This window comes from Schistocerca nitens, chromosome 3 (genome assembly GCF_023898315.1).
Source record: "Schistocerca nitens isolate TAMUIC-IGC-003100 chromosome 3, iqSchNite1.1, whole genome shotgun sequence".
In the NCBI taxonomy this organism is placed as follows: domain Eukaryota; kingdom Metazoa; phylum Arthropoda; class Insecta; order Orthoptera; family Acrididae; genus Schistocerca; species Schistocerca nitens.
Window position 1 is genome coordinate 918,789,729 of NC_064616.1, and position 19,523 is coordinate 918,809,251.

The window sequence follows — 19,523 nt, forward strand, 5'->3', positions numbered from 1 at the left end:
GTTCTATTAAAAAAACAAAGACCATATAAGACTATGCTAACTGGAATATGAGTTCACAGTTATGCACATAACACACTGTTATGCCATAGCATTAGAGTTCATAAATATTTATGTCTGTACCATAACTGTAAAGTTTTGAACACTTTTTCGGTACAAACAGCTCATTGAATAGAAAAGGATGGAACAAAGGCATTAATGTACACTCCTGGAAATGGAAAAAAGAACACATTGACACCGATGTGTCAGACCCACCATACTTGCTCCGGACACTGCGAGAGGGCTGTACAAGCAATGATCACACGCACGGCACAGCGGACACACCAGGAACAGCGGTGTTGGCCGTCGAATGGCGCTAGCTGCGCAGCATTTGTGCACCGCCGCCGTCAGTGTCAGCCAGTTTGCCGTGGCATACGGAGCTCCATCGCAGTCTTTAACACAGGTAGCATGCCGCGACAGCGTGGACGTGAACCGTATGTGCAGTTGACGGACTTTGAGCGAGGGCGTATAGTGGGCATGCGGGAGGCCGGGTGGACGTACCGCCGAATTGCTCAACACGTGGGGCATGAGGTCTCCACAGCACATCGATGTTGTCGCCAGTGGTTGGCGGAAGGTGCACGTGCCCGTCGACCTGGGACCGGACCGCAGCGACGCACGGATGCACGCCAAGACCGTAGGATCCTACGCAGTGCCGTAGGGGACCGCACCGCCACTTCCCAGCAAATTAGGGACACTGTTGCTCCTGGGGTATCGGCGAGGACCATTCGCAACCGTCTCCATGAAGCTGGGCTACGGTCCCGCACACCGTTAGGCCGTCTTCCACTCACGCCCCAACATCGTGCAGCCCGCCTCCAGTGGTGTCGCAACAGGCGTGAATGGAGGGACGAATGGAGACGTGTCGTCTTCAGCGATGAGAGTCGCTTCTGCCTTGGTGCCAATGATGGTCGTATGCGTGTTTGGCGCCGTGCAGGTGAGTGCCACAATCGGGACTGCATACGACCGAGGCACACAGGGCCAACACCCGGCATCATGGTGTGGGGAGCGATCTCCTACACTGGCCGTACACCACTGGTGATCGTCGAGGGGACACTGAATAGTGCACGGTACATCCAAACCGTCATCGAACCCATCGTTCTACCATTCCTAGACTGGCAAGGGAACTTGCTGTTCCAACAGGACAATGCACGTCCGCATGTATCCCGTGCCACCCAACGTGCTCTAGAAGGTGTAAGTCAACTACCCTGGCCAGCAAGATCTCCGGATCTGTCCCCCATTGAGCATGTTTGGGACTGGATGAAGCGTCGTCTCAAGCGGTCTGCACGTCCAGCACGAACGCTGGTCCAACTGTGGTGCCAGGTGGAAATGGCATGGCAAGCCGTTCCACAGGACTACATCCAGCATCTCTACGATCGTCTCCATGGGAGAATAGAGCCTGCATTGCTGCGAAAGGTGGATATACACTGTACTAGTGCCGACATTGTGCATGCTCTGTTGCCTGTGTCTATGTACCTGTGGTTCTGTCAGTGTGATCATGTGATGTATCTGACCCCAGGAATGTGTCAATAAAGTTTCCCCTTCCTGGGACAATGAATTCACGGTGTTCTTATTTCAATTTCCAGGAGTGTAGATATGTATACACTGAAATTAAAGGTAAATGATTTTCTGCATGAGATATTGCTACCAAAATTTGTGGTATACATAAATGTAGCTCACTTCCATGAATGAAATATGTCTACATAACACCTCCCTATTAGAAAAGATCTACTGCTGATAAAATCTGTAGTGTGCAGAAACTTAGTTTACACTTTCAAATACAGTACAAATAATATATAATGTGACAATCTTATAAACTCAAAAATATGCAGTTTATCATGACACATGCATTTTTATCATGACACATGCATTTTTATCATGACACATGCATTTTGATGGGAACTGTGAAAAATGATAACAAAACAACATGGACAGCATGTTTAATTGGTATATAAAGTGCTAGAACCTAAAATTTAGAAGTTAATTTATCTGACACACATGCTCTCACTCATATATAAAGGAAAAAACTGGAGGTTACTATGCAATATTGCAGTGCCTGTGTTGTTCAGAAGTACAGTGGAAAGTTCTTTTAGACATATGAGCATCTCGAACAGAACAGACGCTGTAGCAACTACAGCCATTATTAAACACATGAAATTATTCACAGTTGTGAACATGGACAACCATCAGCTCATGGAATCATGACAATGAAAATTTGTGCCTAACTGGTGCTCGAACCTAGATTTCCTTCATATCATGAGTAGTTACCTTAACATTAGGCTATCCAAGCACATATCATAACCACACCTAAACTTCCATATACCATCAACCATGTGTCTACAATCTGCACTCATACATCCATTATGTATCTTCTCATACAGGGGAGAGATTTTAATTGAAATTCACTTGCCTGGTGTCAGCAGATAAAAATGATATTGCATTGTCTGTGTTGTCATTCCGTTATATGGTTGATGGTTGTCCATATTTGCAACTGTGAATACATTTAATGTATTTCATGATGAGTGTAATTGCCACAGTGAATATTCTTTCAGACATGCATGTAAGGCCAAAGGAAAATTGCATGATATTTCTGTACAACAGAGGCATTGTGATATTGTATTACCCTCCAGCACTGGGCAATCTACTTTCAATTAAAAAGTCTCCCCTGTAAGGGAATATACATAGTGGATGCACAAGTGCAGGTTGTAAACTCATGATTGGTGACATATGGAAGTTTGGGTCTGTACATGACATGTGCTTGGATAGCCTAATGATACGGCAACTGCTTGTGGTAAGGAGAAAATCTGGATTCTAGCCCTGGTCCAGCACAAATTTACATTGTCGTCATTCAATTATACAATTGATGGATGGATGCGCATGAAACAAATCCTTTCAGACTCTCTTTATTTGAAAAGATTTTTACTGTCCAAATTATCAGCTGGACTGCTGACACTTGTCATTGAGGCATTGCCCAGGTGTAGCTGCAGAGGACCACAAGTGATCACCAGTTCTGAGAGTTAGATCCTCAAGCACTTTTTTTATTGTGTTTAAATGTCAACAGTTATCGTAAGTGGAGTATTTAAAATATTGAGCTAAAACTGCTGGAAAATGAAGTTTCCTTAAATATGTATTCTAAAACATTACTGTGTAACTGACTCATTTGTCCATTCTCTCATTCACACATTGTGTTCTGGACATTCTATAATAAAGGAGAGTCAATTATGATTAGTGCTAACATAATAAAAGTGATAATTATGGGAATTATGTATATATTAATTTATTACTGTATATGTTTGCAGAAGAGCAGCTCATTGAAAAGGATGTTCTTTCCCATACTCTACTCAGTTGTTTTCATCTAATATTTAATGCCAAAAATTTGTGAAATTTTGCACAAATCAATATCAGCTCTTTATACACTTCAAGAGTTGTAGCTTATATAATAGGAACAAATTCTTTCAGGCTACACAATAATTGGGTCCACCATGTGAAAGTATTGTGATAAACAACTCTTACTTACTTTTCTAATTTGTCCATGGAAACTCACCTTCTTGACAGCATCATACATGTCCATAGCCATGACCCATTTACACAAACCTTCAGCAGCACTAGATGCTTTGGCTACAATATGTGGTTTAAAATCTTTATTAGGGAGATATTCTGTACGAATCTTCTTCATTATAGGTAAAGGTATGTTATCTTTATCAAAATCCTTGAGGCTTTGAAGAAAATACATATCTCCCAACAGTTTTTTGCTAGGTCCCCAAAAATCAATTATCTGAAAATATAGTATATGTTGAAATCATTGATACAAATTTTTCATTTTCCATTACTTTTTCTTGTTTAAATATAACTATGGCAAGTCATAAGATATTTAAAGTTGCAATGTCATATAAAGTATAAGAGAAGTCACATGTCAAAATGTTAATTGTATATGATATGTGAATAACATTTAACCCAACAAGACAACTAACTGATAAATAAATCAGCACAGAGGACAGCAGTATCTCAGTGCAGTTGAACATTAGATAATTGTTAATATTGTCACAAAAATACAAACGTAATTTTTAGGAGATGTGGTTTTTTTTCTGGTAGTGAGAAATGAAATGCACGCACTGATTCCATGGAATTTCATTACTTTTTCAGCATAAGTGATTACAAGACATGAGATACACATGTTAGCACAGATAATCCAAAGCAAACAAGACAATGGTCAAGTATAAAATGAAAGATATTACACGTATATAATGATCTTAGTCCTCTATTTTGGTTGCTCGTATCAACTGCAGCAGGTTGATGTTGCCACGGAGCACCCACCTTCCCCTCCACCAGTGCACAGCTCAGGAGACAGGGTAGGTGGATTTGTCCCTAAAAACAAACATACTCTTGCTGGGAAAGGGGGGGGGGGGGATGCGTGTAGCATTTGGCCATAGCAAGAACTGTGAGGTGTGCCATTGTCATTGTGTAGTGATGTTATCAAGACATCATATTCCTCATTTAAATGGTAAGCAGTTGGGAGAACAATCTTGTCAGTTTAAGTGGAGGTAGATGTAGAATCTGCCAATTGTTGTGGTAGGTGATTCTCATCTTCCTGTTCCCACAGCACCCAAGCTGGCTTCAGGCAGTGAACAAAAACAGTTGTTTATTTGTTGTTAAGCACAGTAGAGAATGTTTGGTTCCCCCACAGTAGCACCTTGTGAGGGCCTGAATATGACTGCTGAAGAGTTATTCATATGGTATCATTGTCAAGCATCACATGGCTACTGTCCTTCATGGCCCTATATACAAAAACCTGCTGTATACCATGTGCTTGGGGATGCGAACTACAACTACGGGTTGTATGTCGTTTGACTTTAGATACAAGAAACAGTATTTCAGAGACTGTCAAAGGTGGTGACAGTAGGAGAAAGTCCTCGAGAACAGTTAAGCATTTGTCATACAATATTTTGGCTAAAGATTATTTCAAATCTACCTCGTATGACATGGGTACTCCCATCAAAACCCATAATTGAGCTTCAGTCCAAAATGAATCTTGGAAAATCAGTGTTGCTTTTAGTGCATGATTCCAGTGTTTAACTGAACTGTTGCTTTGGGAGTGGAATGCTGTAATGTGGAAATGTTGCACACTGCACACTTTTTACACAATACTTCAAAATGATGTGACTCAAAATTGTGCCTTTAGACAACAGTAATTGGTGACAGGCAGCGTAATAAAGCACTCCACATGTGAATGAAGGCCAAAGTAGTAAATTTGGCTGATATATCCTAGAAAAGTATCTGAAACGACAAGGCATAATGTTCCAACTCAGCTTACATATCATGTAAACCAAAGGGTGATGGTTAGTAATAACTGTGAGGTCACATTCCTTGATATCCTCTCTGAAGTACTTCACTGCTTCAAACAGGGCCAAAAGTTTTCAGTCATAGGCTTACCATACTACTAGTCAGATTACATGAAAAGAAATGCAGGGGATGCTGATGTTCATTAACAGTTTGTTGCAAAAGTACTTCAATATCTGTCTCACTCATGAATGCCTTAATGGATAAATGGGACCATGGGGAAGGGTGAGCAAGAGTGATGGCACTTTGTAAGCACTCTTTGACAACCTCAGTTGTGTGTAGCATTTCTGTTGTCCATTTTAAAGGCTATTTTCCCTTAGTATTTTTACCTGCCAGACTACTGGTTAAGCATGCCTTGATTCTTGTAGCTTGCAGTATACGTCACCAGTAAAAATTAGTCATCCCCAGAAACCTTCTGAGTTCTTGAAACATGGTAGGTCATAGAGTCTCTTTAATGAGGTCAGCTCTCTCTGCCATAGGCCTGATCCCATTCTGTGTCACTGAATGTCCAAATAATGCCACTAACTCTGACATAACTGACATTTGACCTCATTCACAACAGTGCATAACTTGTCCAATGTGCTAAACACTTGATGAGTATGATCCTCAAGTTGTTGAGACGAAGAGCAAAAAGTCAATAAATCATCCAGGTAATAGAAACTGAAAGGAAGTCTGCCAAAACATGAATCACTAAAGCTGTACCAGGTCTGCACAGCATTTTTTGAACTGAAAACCATGTACAAGAACTCAAACAATTCAAAAGGATTGATTATTGCCATCTTTGAAATGTTCTTCTTAGGCATTGGTATCAGTAAATAAACGTTTTCACAGTGTGTCACACTAAGGACTAAAGCACTAGGCAACGAATGAGCAAAGTCATTTATGTTCAGGATAGAATAACTTTCCAATTTTCTTCATGTGCTCAATGTTCTGTAGTTCCCACACAACCTGTAAGTACCATCTTTTTTGGTACTAAGTGGTTTGGGGAAGACCATGCACTATCCGAAGGATGTACTATGCCCTTCTTTAATAATTCATCTACAGCTATTTTTGTGAACTGAGCAGGGAATAGTCACTACACTTTATGGAAGACAGCTTGTTCCTCAGTAGTGTATTTCCCTTAATATTTCCCTTAATATCATGGTGAGTATTGGTTCAAGTTGCATGAATCACACTTGAGTTGGGGTGATTATCACTGAGTGGACAATCACAGACCTGTAAGTGTTCCTTCAGATCTGATGGAATATCATTGTTCAGAAGAGTTGGTGTAGCCACTGATGATTCTAGTTGATCAGTGCACTTCTGGATGTGTACTGCTCTGTGCAATCATTTCATGCTCTAACTGCCTCTAGTATGCACTGCATCCAAGTCCAGTAGATTTTGTATCAGCATCTTCTTCAAATATTTGAATTTTTTATCATCCTTGGAACTGTCTTTGAAGTTGTTTATCCTACTTCATCAGCTTACCATGGTTTGCAAAATGCAACTGAAATGTTGACTGATGGTTGAATGGTAACTCTTACTGATGATAGTAGGTCTTTCATCTCTACAACTTAGTTGCACTTATCACACAAAGTGTCATGTGAATACAAATTTTCTTTCTATAGTGCCAGAGAATCCCTTGTAGTATCTACATATAACAAATGTATGGTAGTCAGCTGCTCAGCTTGTGAGAATATTAATTTTTGAAGTTCATTTATCAAAGCTGTTGAGGGTTCTGTTTACTATGGAGAAAAAGAAACTGGAGTTCTGCCAACAATATCTGGAATGGAATCACCCGTATCTCTATTGAAAAGTAGACCTTCTCTAAAATCAGGACAGAAAAAGATAAGAACACAGAAATTCAACTCCTAACATAGGTTGGTTAATGTCAGCTATAATAAAAGTGAATATAAATATAAATATTTTGCCAAGAACTATGTCAACAGTGCAGGCAGTGGAAGCATACATTATTACAGGTGAATCATTCACAGCCCAGAGCTGGTGCAGATATCTTGAAGTGCAACTGACAGTTTTTGTTGGGATTGTGCTTATTTCTAAGCCAGAGTCCACTATAAAATGTTGGCATGTATTCTTGTTAAGAACATAGAGATGGTCACTGTCTTGTGAAGGATGAAGCAAACTAGTCTGGTTTATGTTAATAGGGTCTGGGCATACTTTCTAGACTCCATGATCAGTGATGCCCATAGAAGATCACAAGTGGAATTGGGTACTCACATGGTGAGATGCATTTGAGCATGTTGGTGCTGAAATATGAGTGAAACCAACAACAATATGTGCTCTGTTAGTTGCTATTGTAACAGTGAGTGGCAGTAGCTGGTCCATTGAATGCAGCTGATCATTTCAAATCTTGGGAGCTGGGAGGCATTGACCTGTTTTGGGCACACCATGATTCACTGGATGCATCCAGCATTATTTGGTTGCTGAATGCTGTTTCATAGTGCAATATGGATGCTGTAGGTTGTGACAAAGCAAACTGGGATATTTTTACTTCCCCTCTATTTTTGCCATCTTCGTTCTTAAAATTCATTTTTTTTTTTCATTTTTGAATTAATTATTATTAACATACATGTGTATAATCTGCATTTCCGTAAAAGAGAAAAGTTGGCCCTCAGTATTAAAGAATATATCACCAGAGCTAATTTGATGCTTAGTTTTAAGTATGTAATTGATTCTTACTGTTCCTAGTTAGTATCCTCTGATATAGGCTGAAATCAGTAATTGTTTTGTAACTTAAATACTATTGTTGACTTATTTATTTTAAAGACAGTGAACTGTGTGGTTAGGTTTTACTGCTCATAGATGTTCAACAGTAAACTATTGTAGCAGTGTGCTGATGTATGCCTGCAAACTATTAATGAGGCTTATCAAAAATTTGCCAATACTTAACTGGCCATAATACTGTGTAATATTAGGGGGTGTGAACAGTGAAAGTAAAGAACTATGAAACACAACTGTGAACCAGTCAGCTACATCATTCATAGTAGACAGTGTTGAACTTCCACCCCCTATCTTTCAGCCACTTTAGCAATGCAGTACGTCGACACCGAGGACAATCAATTAAGAAATAAAGCGGGCGAACGTAACAAGGTGAGGCTTGCCATTGGCTTCCAGGTAATAAGAGCATCCATCTTGAAGTGCAAAAACATGTTTTGTGATCTGTAGTTTGACATCTTGCATGAATACTTTATTCCTAAGTAAGGACACGTGAATAACATGAGGCAATTTGCTCGCCCATGCTGCCCACAATGTATTATCTGACACTGACTTTGGATCCACTAAGTTTCATGAATAGTGTCAGAAATATGAATTTGTCCTACCAATTAATTGTTCTGAGTAAATTCCCAAATGAACTTGTTTTTCAGATGATATGAATAGTCTTTGCAATAAAGCTACCTTATCTGTTTAAAACTGGCAAAAGTCAGATGGTGACAGAATTACATTGTTGATGATAGATGCATAATCTCTGATATTACACAATAATACAGCATATTTTGCCATATCATCAATGATGTTGTGAGTGAAATGCACCGATTGTACAATGGTGAATCAAGTTGTTGTGGTTTTTCAGGCAGAAACTGTGGCACTTTATGTAATGTGCTGCATGAACAAAATGGGAAATGTGGCACCAACTAATTTGATCTGGAAATGTAGTCCATTGTAACCCCAATGATTGGCTGTGATATACTCCAGAAAAGTTTATGTGTGACCTGACTGGCCATGTTTCACAAGGCAAAGAAATGAGTTCATCACTTCAATATAGGTGTCCAAGCAGAACTGGAATTCTGAGGGGTGTGGTCAAAATGATGTACCTGAACACAAAAATTTAATGCAGGTTCAGAAACACCAGTTTGTATTGATCTCTTTTACTCATCTTCCATAACAAAAAAGTCCATAACATCTGAGAAAGGTAAAATAGAACTGTGACATGCACGATCCATGTGTTCCTCTACATAAGAGGGAGAATTGCAATCACTCTCACTTGTAGCTTGATACTTATACTGTTCTGTGTTTTTCATTGCACCTTACAATGCAGCCAGAACACAGTTAGTATAGGCAAAAGGTCCCGGTAACCTTTGTTGAATATCATTGTTCGTTGTTTGGTGGAAAGGTATTCTGTGCTTTTTCTAAGTTCATAGAAACATTATGGTTGTTGCAGAGTCATCAGTGCAGGTTTTCTCATGATTGGCTAGATGGTATAACATGCATGTACTGATTCCACAAAAGTAAATACTTTATTCAACAGGAATGATCACAAGACACATGAGTTAGTACAGATGATGCAAAACCAATTAGACAAAGACTTAGAGTAAAACAAAAGTCACTACACATATACAGGGTGATTCAGAAGGAATGTCACATAATATGTGAGATGATTCTACATGTGAAAATAAATCAAAAAGGTTCTATGAACATGTGTCCCATTTATGATCATTATGGAACAGGAGGGGGCTGAAAACTACATGCATCCATGAATGAATATGAAGACAAGTGTGAATACTACTTACTGAAATGCTGTGTAGGTGCTGTGGTGGACAGTTAACTGTTCCCTCCTACCAGACATTTGAGGTTTCTCCTATAGGTGGCAGCACTGTGACATTGCACTGAGGCAACAGCCGCAAGTGTAACCAGTTTGTAATCATGGATTGGATCAATGGGCAGTTGTGAGACCATGTGCATATTGTGTTTGAGTGTTGCATAACTGAGCAACTCCATTGTGTCTGAGAATACCAACAGGCTGCATGTGTCCACTCATGCAGAACACACAGATGTATTGTTTGTACATGGGTAGCATAATGGCAGTACCTGTGTGGCTGTGACAGAATAGCAGAGACATTTCCCTCATCAACAAACTCCCTGTGTCAAGGTATTTCCCAGGGTTTGGTACCATAAGGGCAGTGCCTGTCCAGCTGTGACAGAATACCAGAGACATTTCCCTGATCAACAAATCTGTAACATAACAGATCACTCATCCACTGTACCAGACAAATATGCCAGTATCTGAATAATACATCTGATCTATGGTGGCCTGACAGATCACATGACCTAACCCCATTAGATTTCTGGTTATGGGCCTGGTTAAATAGAGATGTATATGCTGTGAAAGCTGATACATGTGAAGAACTTGTTGCTTGCATTACTGGTGCTGCCACCCACATTAAAGCCTGCCAAGATGATGTTCAATGTGCAGCACAACACACCAACCAGCATGTTGACAAGTGTATTGGGATGGGTGACAGCATTTTGAACACCTCTTGTAAGATGTATCTGTCATCTGCCCCACCATTATTCTGTCCACCACAGCACCTACCTAACATTTTGGTAAGTAAGATTCACATTTGTCTTCATAATCACTGTTGTATAGGTGTTGTCTTCAACATGCTCCAGTTCTGTAACAACTGAAAACTGGAGACATGTTCATAGGACTTTTTTTGGTTTATTTTCACATGTAGAATTACCTCACAAATTATGTGATATTCCTCCTGAATCACCCTCTAAAATGTTCTTAGAGCTCAGTTTTGCTTGCTCTTATTGACCTCCGTAGGTCGATGCCGCAAGAGATATACACCTGAAATGCTCACTACTGTGGACAGAGTTCAATAAATGACAGTAATTTTTTATTGAATGCACAAATGTCAGGAACACCCTTTGTGTAATCTAATAATGAAACGCTGAATGCAGCATATGGACAACAGAGCAATGTTCAATATGAATAATCTTCACAACTAAGAAATGTGAAAAGATTAAATATAAAAACAGGCCATATTTTTTAAAAAAAATTGTTAAAATACAACTACATGAACAGAAGAGACTAAAATGATAAATCTCAGGATATTGTGATTAATTACATGGGTGAACCAGTAACTCACAGAACCCAATAAAATATCTATCTAACCATTTGGATAGAACACCTGACATAACTATTCTACAGTCATTTCATTGTCACCTAAAGGAGAGAAAAGTTTAGTTGATAAAACAAGTGCAGCTCCTTGCCATGATATACAACAATCCCCACAACTTGATGAGTCAGCTACTCCATGTGCCACAGGTCAGTAGCATGTCTGAAAGTGCAGCAGAGTTACTTTATCTGTTCAAATTTATGAATAAAGGAAGTAAATGGTTTATACCACAACTTGTTGTCCCTCAGCTTCAGCCATACCTTTTTTGGATTAATGCATTTGCCTGAAATAAACAACAAGGCTACAAAACTAGCACATTGTGCAATGGTTGTCCTCTCATTTGTTTCATCTGAATCTTCATTTCTCCTATTTTTCTGTGTTTTGTATAGGGGATTTTTGTCATTGAAATCTGCTTAAACTTATTTTTGAGCATATCTTTTCTAGCTTTATATGATGTTCTTAGCTCATAAATATGTTCATCTGCCATCCCAGAAAAATGATACCCTCCACTTCTCTTAGATCTGTGTCCCTAATGTTAATACTAAAATACTATGCATTATTTATGATGCTTCTTTGGAATTTTGTATAATTTGCTTTGTTTCCATATACAAACATTGACACAATATCTGCAGTGATGACAATTCCCTTGCCCAGTATCCAGAAAGTCTCACAACAGCCTTTACAGCTGCAAAGGAGCACACACTTCATTACACTTTTTCATCATGAACTGAAGCAACTAAACCATATTGTTTACCAGAGCTTTGACTATCTACAGTCTTGTCATGAAATGAGAGACTACCTACCCACAATCCTTCCCACCACTCCTAACGTGGTATTCTATTGTCTACCCAACCTACACAATGTCCTGATCCATCCTTATGTCACTCCCACACCCAACCCCTTGCTACAGGAGTCATATCACTGTGGAAGATCCAAGTGCAGGCCCTGTGCAATTTGCCCACTTAGCACATCCAGTCACATGCTTACCCTACCCCATCAGAGGTAGGGCCACCTGTGGAAACAGCCTTGTAATATACCAGTTTAGCTGCAGTTTATGCACTTTCTTTTAACTACATAGATGGGAGTTAATCTTGCAACACATCCTTTATTTGTGTATTCCTGCTGGCCTTAAACTCCACAAAGCAACTCCGTCCACACCCTCTACCCAAAAGTGTGTGTGTGTGTGTGTGTGTGTGTGTGTGTGTGTGTGTGTGTAAGTTTTCATCTCTTTTTGTGTGTCTGTCAACTACTCAATGTCCCCATTTGGTGAGTTGTCTCCTTTACTCCTAAATTATTTCATTAAAATAATTTATAATGCTGGACACTCTATCTCTTATTCCAAAGCAATGCAATTTATCTAAGAAACCACTATGACAAACCAAGTCAATAGCCATGGAAAGATGTAAAATACAATGCAGACTTTTTTTCTCATATTTCAAGAACCTGATTACATATTGTATGAAAAATGCTTCTGGATTCTTAGTGGATCACCCATGTTCTACCATCTCACTAGGTGACTGTCAGGAAAGACATCAACATTTCAGACGTAGCTTGGGAAAAATAAGTGCCAAATAGTATTCTAATAAAGAGGACACATAAAATTAAATGGACAATAAATAACATAAAATAAAAATAACATACCTTCCTGCCTGTAGCTGCATCATTAATTCGATCTGGTTTAATATCTTTCATGACACATACAGCTGCCATAACTAACTTGACAGTGTCTGGTGGATTTTTCATTGATTTGACAAGGGTGATATCTGTTGGTTTCAATGTGTTTAATGCTGCAATGGCATCTGAAAACAAATTAAATGTCAATGGCAGTTTCTTTAAAAGTGCAATACTTGAAAGTTAACATCTTTCTGTTTAGTGTGGTTATCAATAGGATTGTTTATTTTCACAGTTTTGGTAATATCTATTACAAGATTAATGCTCAGTTATAATTATTATTCTCAAGTTGAGTATTACAATATAAGTAAAAATAAAATAAAATAACAATTAATTCCATAATAAGTCTCTTAATATTATGTGTTAGAAAAATGTTTCACTGATCATTTACAAGATGATAACTACCAGCATCTGAACCAGTTCCAGCAAAAACACCAAAAATTTCCCCAGTACAAACAACATTTAAGTAAATTAGCCTACTATGGCTATTATAATTCACTGCTTTCATATGGCATCATATTCCGGGGTAATTCATCATTAACAGAAAAGTAGTCATTGCAGAAAAGTGAATAATCAGAATAATATCTGGAGTCCTCCCAGTATCACATTGCAGACGTTTATTTGAGAAACTCAGGATATCTACAGTACCTTCACAATACATATATTGTCTTATGAAATTGTTATCAATAACCCATCTCAGCTAAAAAAAAAAAATAGTGAAGTGCATAGCTACAGCACTAGAAGAAAGGATGACATTCACTATTCTAGGTTAAATCTGACTTAGGCATAGAAAAGGGTGAATTATGCTCCCACAAAAATCATTGGTCATTTGCCAAATAACATTAAAAGCCAACCAACATTTTTAAAAAATTAAAAGAATTTCTGGATGACTCCTTCTACTCAATAGATGAATCTTTATCTAAAGATAAGTATCTTATCTAAAGATAAGTAGTAACTGTAAAAAAAATTATGTCAATCTGACACATTCCACATCATTACAAAATGTCATATTAATGATCTATGGAACAAGTATTAATGTAACTTAATGTAACAGTAGTTGAAATGGTACCAACAACAGCAGGTATAGCAGTACCATAACAAGCTATTACAGAAAATTCACCAGTAACAGTAGCAGCAACCGTAATGGGCACAACTGTACCATCAAAAGGAGGGAAGAGAGGTACAGTAGAAGAAGCAGTGTCAAGTGTTTAGGGCAGGCATAAAACAGAGCTTCCTGTCTGTTTAAATAATTTTTAATCAAAATCTGTAAGAGGAAGAAGCCCATAGCATAAATACTGTAAAAGAATTTATAGTCCCTCACCGAAATGTTCAGTCTAAAACCAAAAAAAGTTTTGATCTTAAAATTTGGTACTGAACATTGAAGGAGTACATGATAAAGAAATTATTATAAATACTTTTAGACTAAAGAATAGGTTTAATATCTTTTCTTTGAGTGAACATTGCACCACTGAGAGTGAACTTACAGTTGCTAAATTGGGTAACTATAATGTAGCAAATAGTTACTACAGAAAACTACAATTATGAGAAAGTGTGGCAATCTATGTTAACCAGTCACTCAGTTGCTCTGTTGTTAGATTGGATCTAGATTTTACTGAGTAAAGAACAGTACTTTAAATGTGCTGGTACAACTACTGACAATTTTAAGTTAGTAATAATATCTTAAGTGTTTTTAGAAAAACTGGATATGATAAGTTGAAGATTTTGATGAAATAATACACAAATGTAGTGTTGCTGAACAGAAAAATATACTAAGCCACTGCAATTTACACTCTATCAGAAATAGGCCCGCAATCCACCTCTGTGCTGACATTGCTAAGACACACTTGTGTGGTGAAACTTTACGTGGGATTAAGGCAGTTCAAATCCTGATGGTGGAAAAATTTTTACTTCCAGTATTTGGCCAGCAAGGGGAAGAGTGGTGGTGGTGTAAAGTTCCTGATCACAAGACTTTGTGCCAACATTCCAGTTTAAATATCAAATCTCCCGGTGGCAATGTCTGATGAAATGAGCACATGTGACACTGTTGATGGTGATCTGTCCTTCAGATGGGGACGTTAAGCTCGGTAGCCCTTGGTGCTATCAGGAGGAGTAGGCTATGTACTGGCGTAGGGTTTCACCCTCTCCCTTCTTTCATCATCATCATCATCATCATCATCATCACACCTCAACACTGTCACAAGGAAGCCACACAACTGACAACACCTTATCCTGTATTACAAGTACTGGCCATCAGGTAATGCAAATCTACATAGAAACAGTAATTCAGCAGGCCACATGTGTGATACTATCACAGCACATACCAATCATACACAAAGTTTTGTAATTGAACATTTAAAGTCTGTTAGTGCTGTGACCACTTTTACTATGCCAGTAGTGGAAAAAGGGAAACACCATCTGGGTCACTTTTTATATTTATTTAGATTACTGGTTTTGACTCTAGCAAGAGTCATCGTCAGCTCCAACTTTAACTACCATGAATCACAGTTAATCATAAGGATGAAGATTTAGTTAACTCTCAAAGCCCCACACTGGTGATGAACTGAAGTTTATGGTAATTGGATTTATATCTGAAAATTATCTCTGGCAAGAGTCAAAACTGCTAGTCTGAACAAAGATAAAAAGTGACCCTGATGGTGTCTGTCTTTTTCGCCATAGATAATGTCTTAGGGAAGAGTTAAGGGGAGTAGGGACTAAGGGACGGAGGGATAAGCAGATTTAAATCAAAAAGGTTTTATCAAATATATGTGTAGCATACCCTCTAGAATTGGGATAGCTTGAGCCAGATCTGCTTCACATTCATTTTTAAGCTCTTGAGCAGCAGCTGCTTGGGTATTTGCAATTTTCTCATCTTCTCGTACCTGTGCTGATGCTTTTTCAACCTGTGATGTTTCCCTTTCTATAACCAACATCATTTGTGCAGTTTCATTAGCTGCTGAAACAAGTTTTGGCCTTAGAGTAGAGAGTTCTTGCTGCAGTGCACATACCTGTAGATATATGAAATACATGCTACTTAGAAGGAAAAATCATTGAAGCTGTATTTCTAAAAGATAATGTTAGAAATGTGTTAACCCATCTTTCATAAAGGTAACATGTCCAGAAGGAAAGACACCACATAAACAATTAAGGTCAGGCTGCCAATGTGTCCTTCAGTGCAGATGCACACCACACTCAGATTCTTACAGGAATCTATGAAAATCTGTGAGTAATGAGGATGGTGGGCAGGGGCGCAACATCAGTACTGTGTGGATAAGTTGAGAATTTGGGTCTGACAGAAGATGTGATAGGGTACTCCATGCAGTTGCAATGATTACTGCGTCCAGATGGCTTAGTGGTCAGAGCATCTGCCTAGTGAGCAGGAGACCTGGGTTTGATTGAATCCCAGTTTGGCACAAATTTTCAACTTACCCCATTGATGCAAGCAGCTAAATCTCATGATTCCTTTCTATATTTTAAAATCGAGATCATACTGTACTAATAAAGTTCTTCAAAACAAGGCCAAAACGCATTTCATTTAATTAATAGTATATACATTGTTTCACTGAGAACCCACAGTTGGATCAATTAAAATGAATGCATCTTGATCATCTGTGCTGCGAAAATTTTTAAGTAGTATGGTTAACAAAATATTGAAATGAAAGATGTTCTTCATCATAATTAATGCAGAACATGGTATACTGTAAGGCACATCTTTCTTTAGCTAACAGGGCTGTATGGTTTGGTTCTTTTTGACCAGAGTAATCCAGTTGGTTAATACAAATATCTGTTATGAGTTTACCATTTGAATTCATCTCTAAACACTAGTATACTGATAGTAAGTTCTGTGAATACAAATTCTTCTATGAAGTTGTATATACAGGGTGTTACAAAAAGGTACGGTAAACTTTCAGGAAACATTCCTCACACACAAAGAAAGAAAATATGTTATGTGGACATGTGTTCGGAAATGCTTACTTTCCATGTTAGAGCTCATTTTATTACTTCTCTTCAAATCACATTAATCATGGAATGGAAACACACAGCAACAGAACGTACCAGCGTGACTTCAAACACTTTGTTACAGGAAATGTTCAAAATGTCCTCTGTTAGCAAGGATACATGCATCCACCCTCCATCGCATGGAGTCCCTGATGCGCTGATGCAGCCCTGGAGGATGGCGTATTGTATCACAGCCGTCCACAATACGAGCACGAAGATTCTCTACATTTGGTACCGGGGTTGCGTAGACAAGAGCTTTCAAATGCCCCCATAAATGAAAGTCAAGAGGGTTGACGTCAGGAGAGCATGGAGGCCATGGAATTGGTCCACCTCTACCAATCCATCGGTCACTGAATCTGTTGTTGAGAAGCGTACGAACACTTCGACTGAAATGTGCAGGAGCTCCATCGTGCATGAACCACATGTTGTGTCGTACTTGTAAAGGCACATGTTCTAGCAGCACAGATAGAGTATCCTGTATGAAATAGAGCGTAGGTGGAAGAACGAAACTAAAATGAGCTCTAACATGGAAATTAAGCGTTTCCGGACACATGTCCACATAACATCTTTTCTTTATTTGTGTGTGAGGAATGTTTCCTGAAAGTTTGGCCATACCTTTTTGTAACACCCTGTATATAAGATATGTGAAATCGCCACTGCCATAGCTACAAAAACGTATTTTACTCTACAAAAAGTAGGCAAGTGAAATATTTAATGAGAGGTATTAATGCATTCATGTGAAACCCAATTTATAAAACTCACTACACTTTGTATATACCAGACAACAATAAATGGAAAATTATTATGTCAATGATTATTACTTACTTGTTCTGCAGCAAACAACAACTTCTCAAGACCAATCATGTATCTCTGTTTAACTTTCAGTATTTCATACTGTTTAATGTTAATTAAATCCTTAAATAATGTTACTAGCTCAACATATGCTGTGGAGGTAATGTATATCTTCTGTCCTGTTGACTCATAAAACTGAGTAGTTAGCTCTCTGTGGGACAACAGGAGAACATGTATTAGTCAAATAAGTTACCCACAGCAGCAGATTTTTTGGTTATTCCTACAAGATGATTCATACACAATAATAAGGCCACACTTCTATGAATATACTGCTACAAACATATATTAACATGACATTTGTGTCTTCTGAGTACATAACCATGAAGTTTGCAAAATTGTTCAGTGATACATTGACATATAGCTAACAATGCTGCATCACCCTTCACCTCCTCACATCTCATGTATTCTGCTTTGAATGAGATTTTTTTCTAGGATGGCTAATTGTCTAAAGAAAACAGTGGGAACAGTGTTGTATGCATCCAAACCCACTAAATTCCTGTGATGACATTAACTCACTTTGGGGTGAACTTTCCTCAAAACAGCACTGCAAATAACTGCAGGCAGTGATAAAGATACATAAAAATAAATACTTCACATCTAACTCATCCACAGTTTTTGCATATTTAATTAAAATATTACATTAAATGAATATGCTTTAGTGATACATGATAACAGTATTTTCTTGTACAATTAATAACAGCAAGAAATAAGTAGGACTGGATATGAAAAATGGAGCTCAGTGATAGGTTTTGAGCATAATCAAGAATCATACTCAACAACGTTTTAACTAATCTCAGAAAATACAGAACAATAGTTTTGAGAATCCATATACCATCAATAGAAAAACGTTTGAAATCTACCAAGCAATGACAGAGGCACAGAAAAGATAGTTATGTGGGGATTATCCTGTTATTACACAAATCATTCTCTCCACAGAATCCAAGAATTTCTTAGTTCTGGTGTTACCCCTCAGTCCTCTGTGAGATCACATCACCAATACCCAAAATCTTACTCAAGTTGAATCCAATGCTATTTGTGACCTGAAGACAGACTGTTCTACTATTGTTCTCCCTGGAAATTGAGGCTTCATTGCAGTTGTATATGAGCATGAGAAGTATGTGGCAGAGAGGCTTCATCAACTCTTGGATTCCTCAATACACACAACTGTTCCTAATGATCCTATTCATTCCATTCAGACTGAGTTGCAGAATATCTTAATTACATTCAACAAAGTCTTCTTCACACCTGGTACTTCATTGTGAGCTGGTGCAATTCTATGTTACTTCTAAATGGAACTGCAAAATACAGAAATCTGATAGGCATATTACTTGCATCATTTGAAAAGGAAAAGCTAGTACCTTGTAGGAATATGAGTTTATTTTAGAATTCACAACTTAAGTAGATGATTCACTTTGCTCACAAAAGACATGAAAGTCATGAAAGAAAAGTTTTACAAGTTGACTGTTACAATTCTGTCTGCATTCATAGAAAGAGCATGGAAATGTTTAGAAGTGGATAAATTTGACTGAGAATATTTATATGGCACAAATGTAAATAGTTTTGGAATTGTAAGCTTGGTAGCACTGTGGAATGCAAAGGCCAATTGATGATATAGCAGAAAATTGATTGTGGAACAGCAATTTCATCACAAAATGGGTCTGTTGAACAATAACCACTGACTTTTAGCAATTTGAGGTTGCACATATGACAAATAATATTGAAAAACCAGTTAATTTA

General features: G+C 38.2%; 1 protein-coding gene and 1 non-coding gene across 2 annotated transcripts in view; one reads left to right on the forward strand and one right to left on the reverse strand.

Annotated features, from left to right (window-relative positions):
* Positions 1-19,523, reverse strand: part of LOC126249484 (dynein axonemal heavy chain 7-like) — a 1,193,512-nt gene that overhangs the window by 386,154 nt on the left and 787,835 nt on the right. Inside the window, exons 35-38 of the mRNA XM_049951137.1 lie at positions 17,760-17,937; positions 15,715-15,943; positions 12,909-13,066; positions 3,575-3,805 (exon numbers count right to left, since the gene is read on the reverse strand). Of these exons, the coding sequence (XP_049807094.1) occupies positions 3,575-3,805; positions 12,909-13,066; positions 15,715-15,943; positions 17,760-17,937 (796 nt within the window). The remainder of the gene's footprint in view (positions 1-3,574; positions 3,806-12,908; positions 13,067-15,714; positions 15,944-17,759; positions 17,938-19,523) is intronic.
* Positions 16,274-16,350, forward strand: Trnat-agu (transfer RNA threonine (anticodon AGU)). Its single transcript has one exon. It is a non-coding gene; the product is annotated as a tRNA-Thr (tRNA).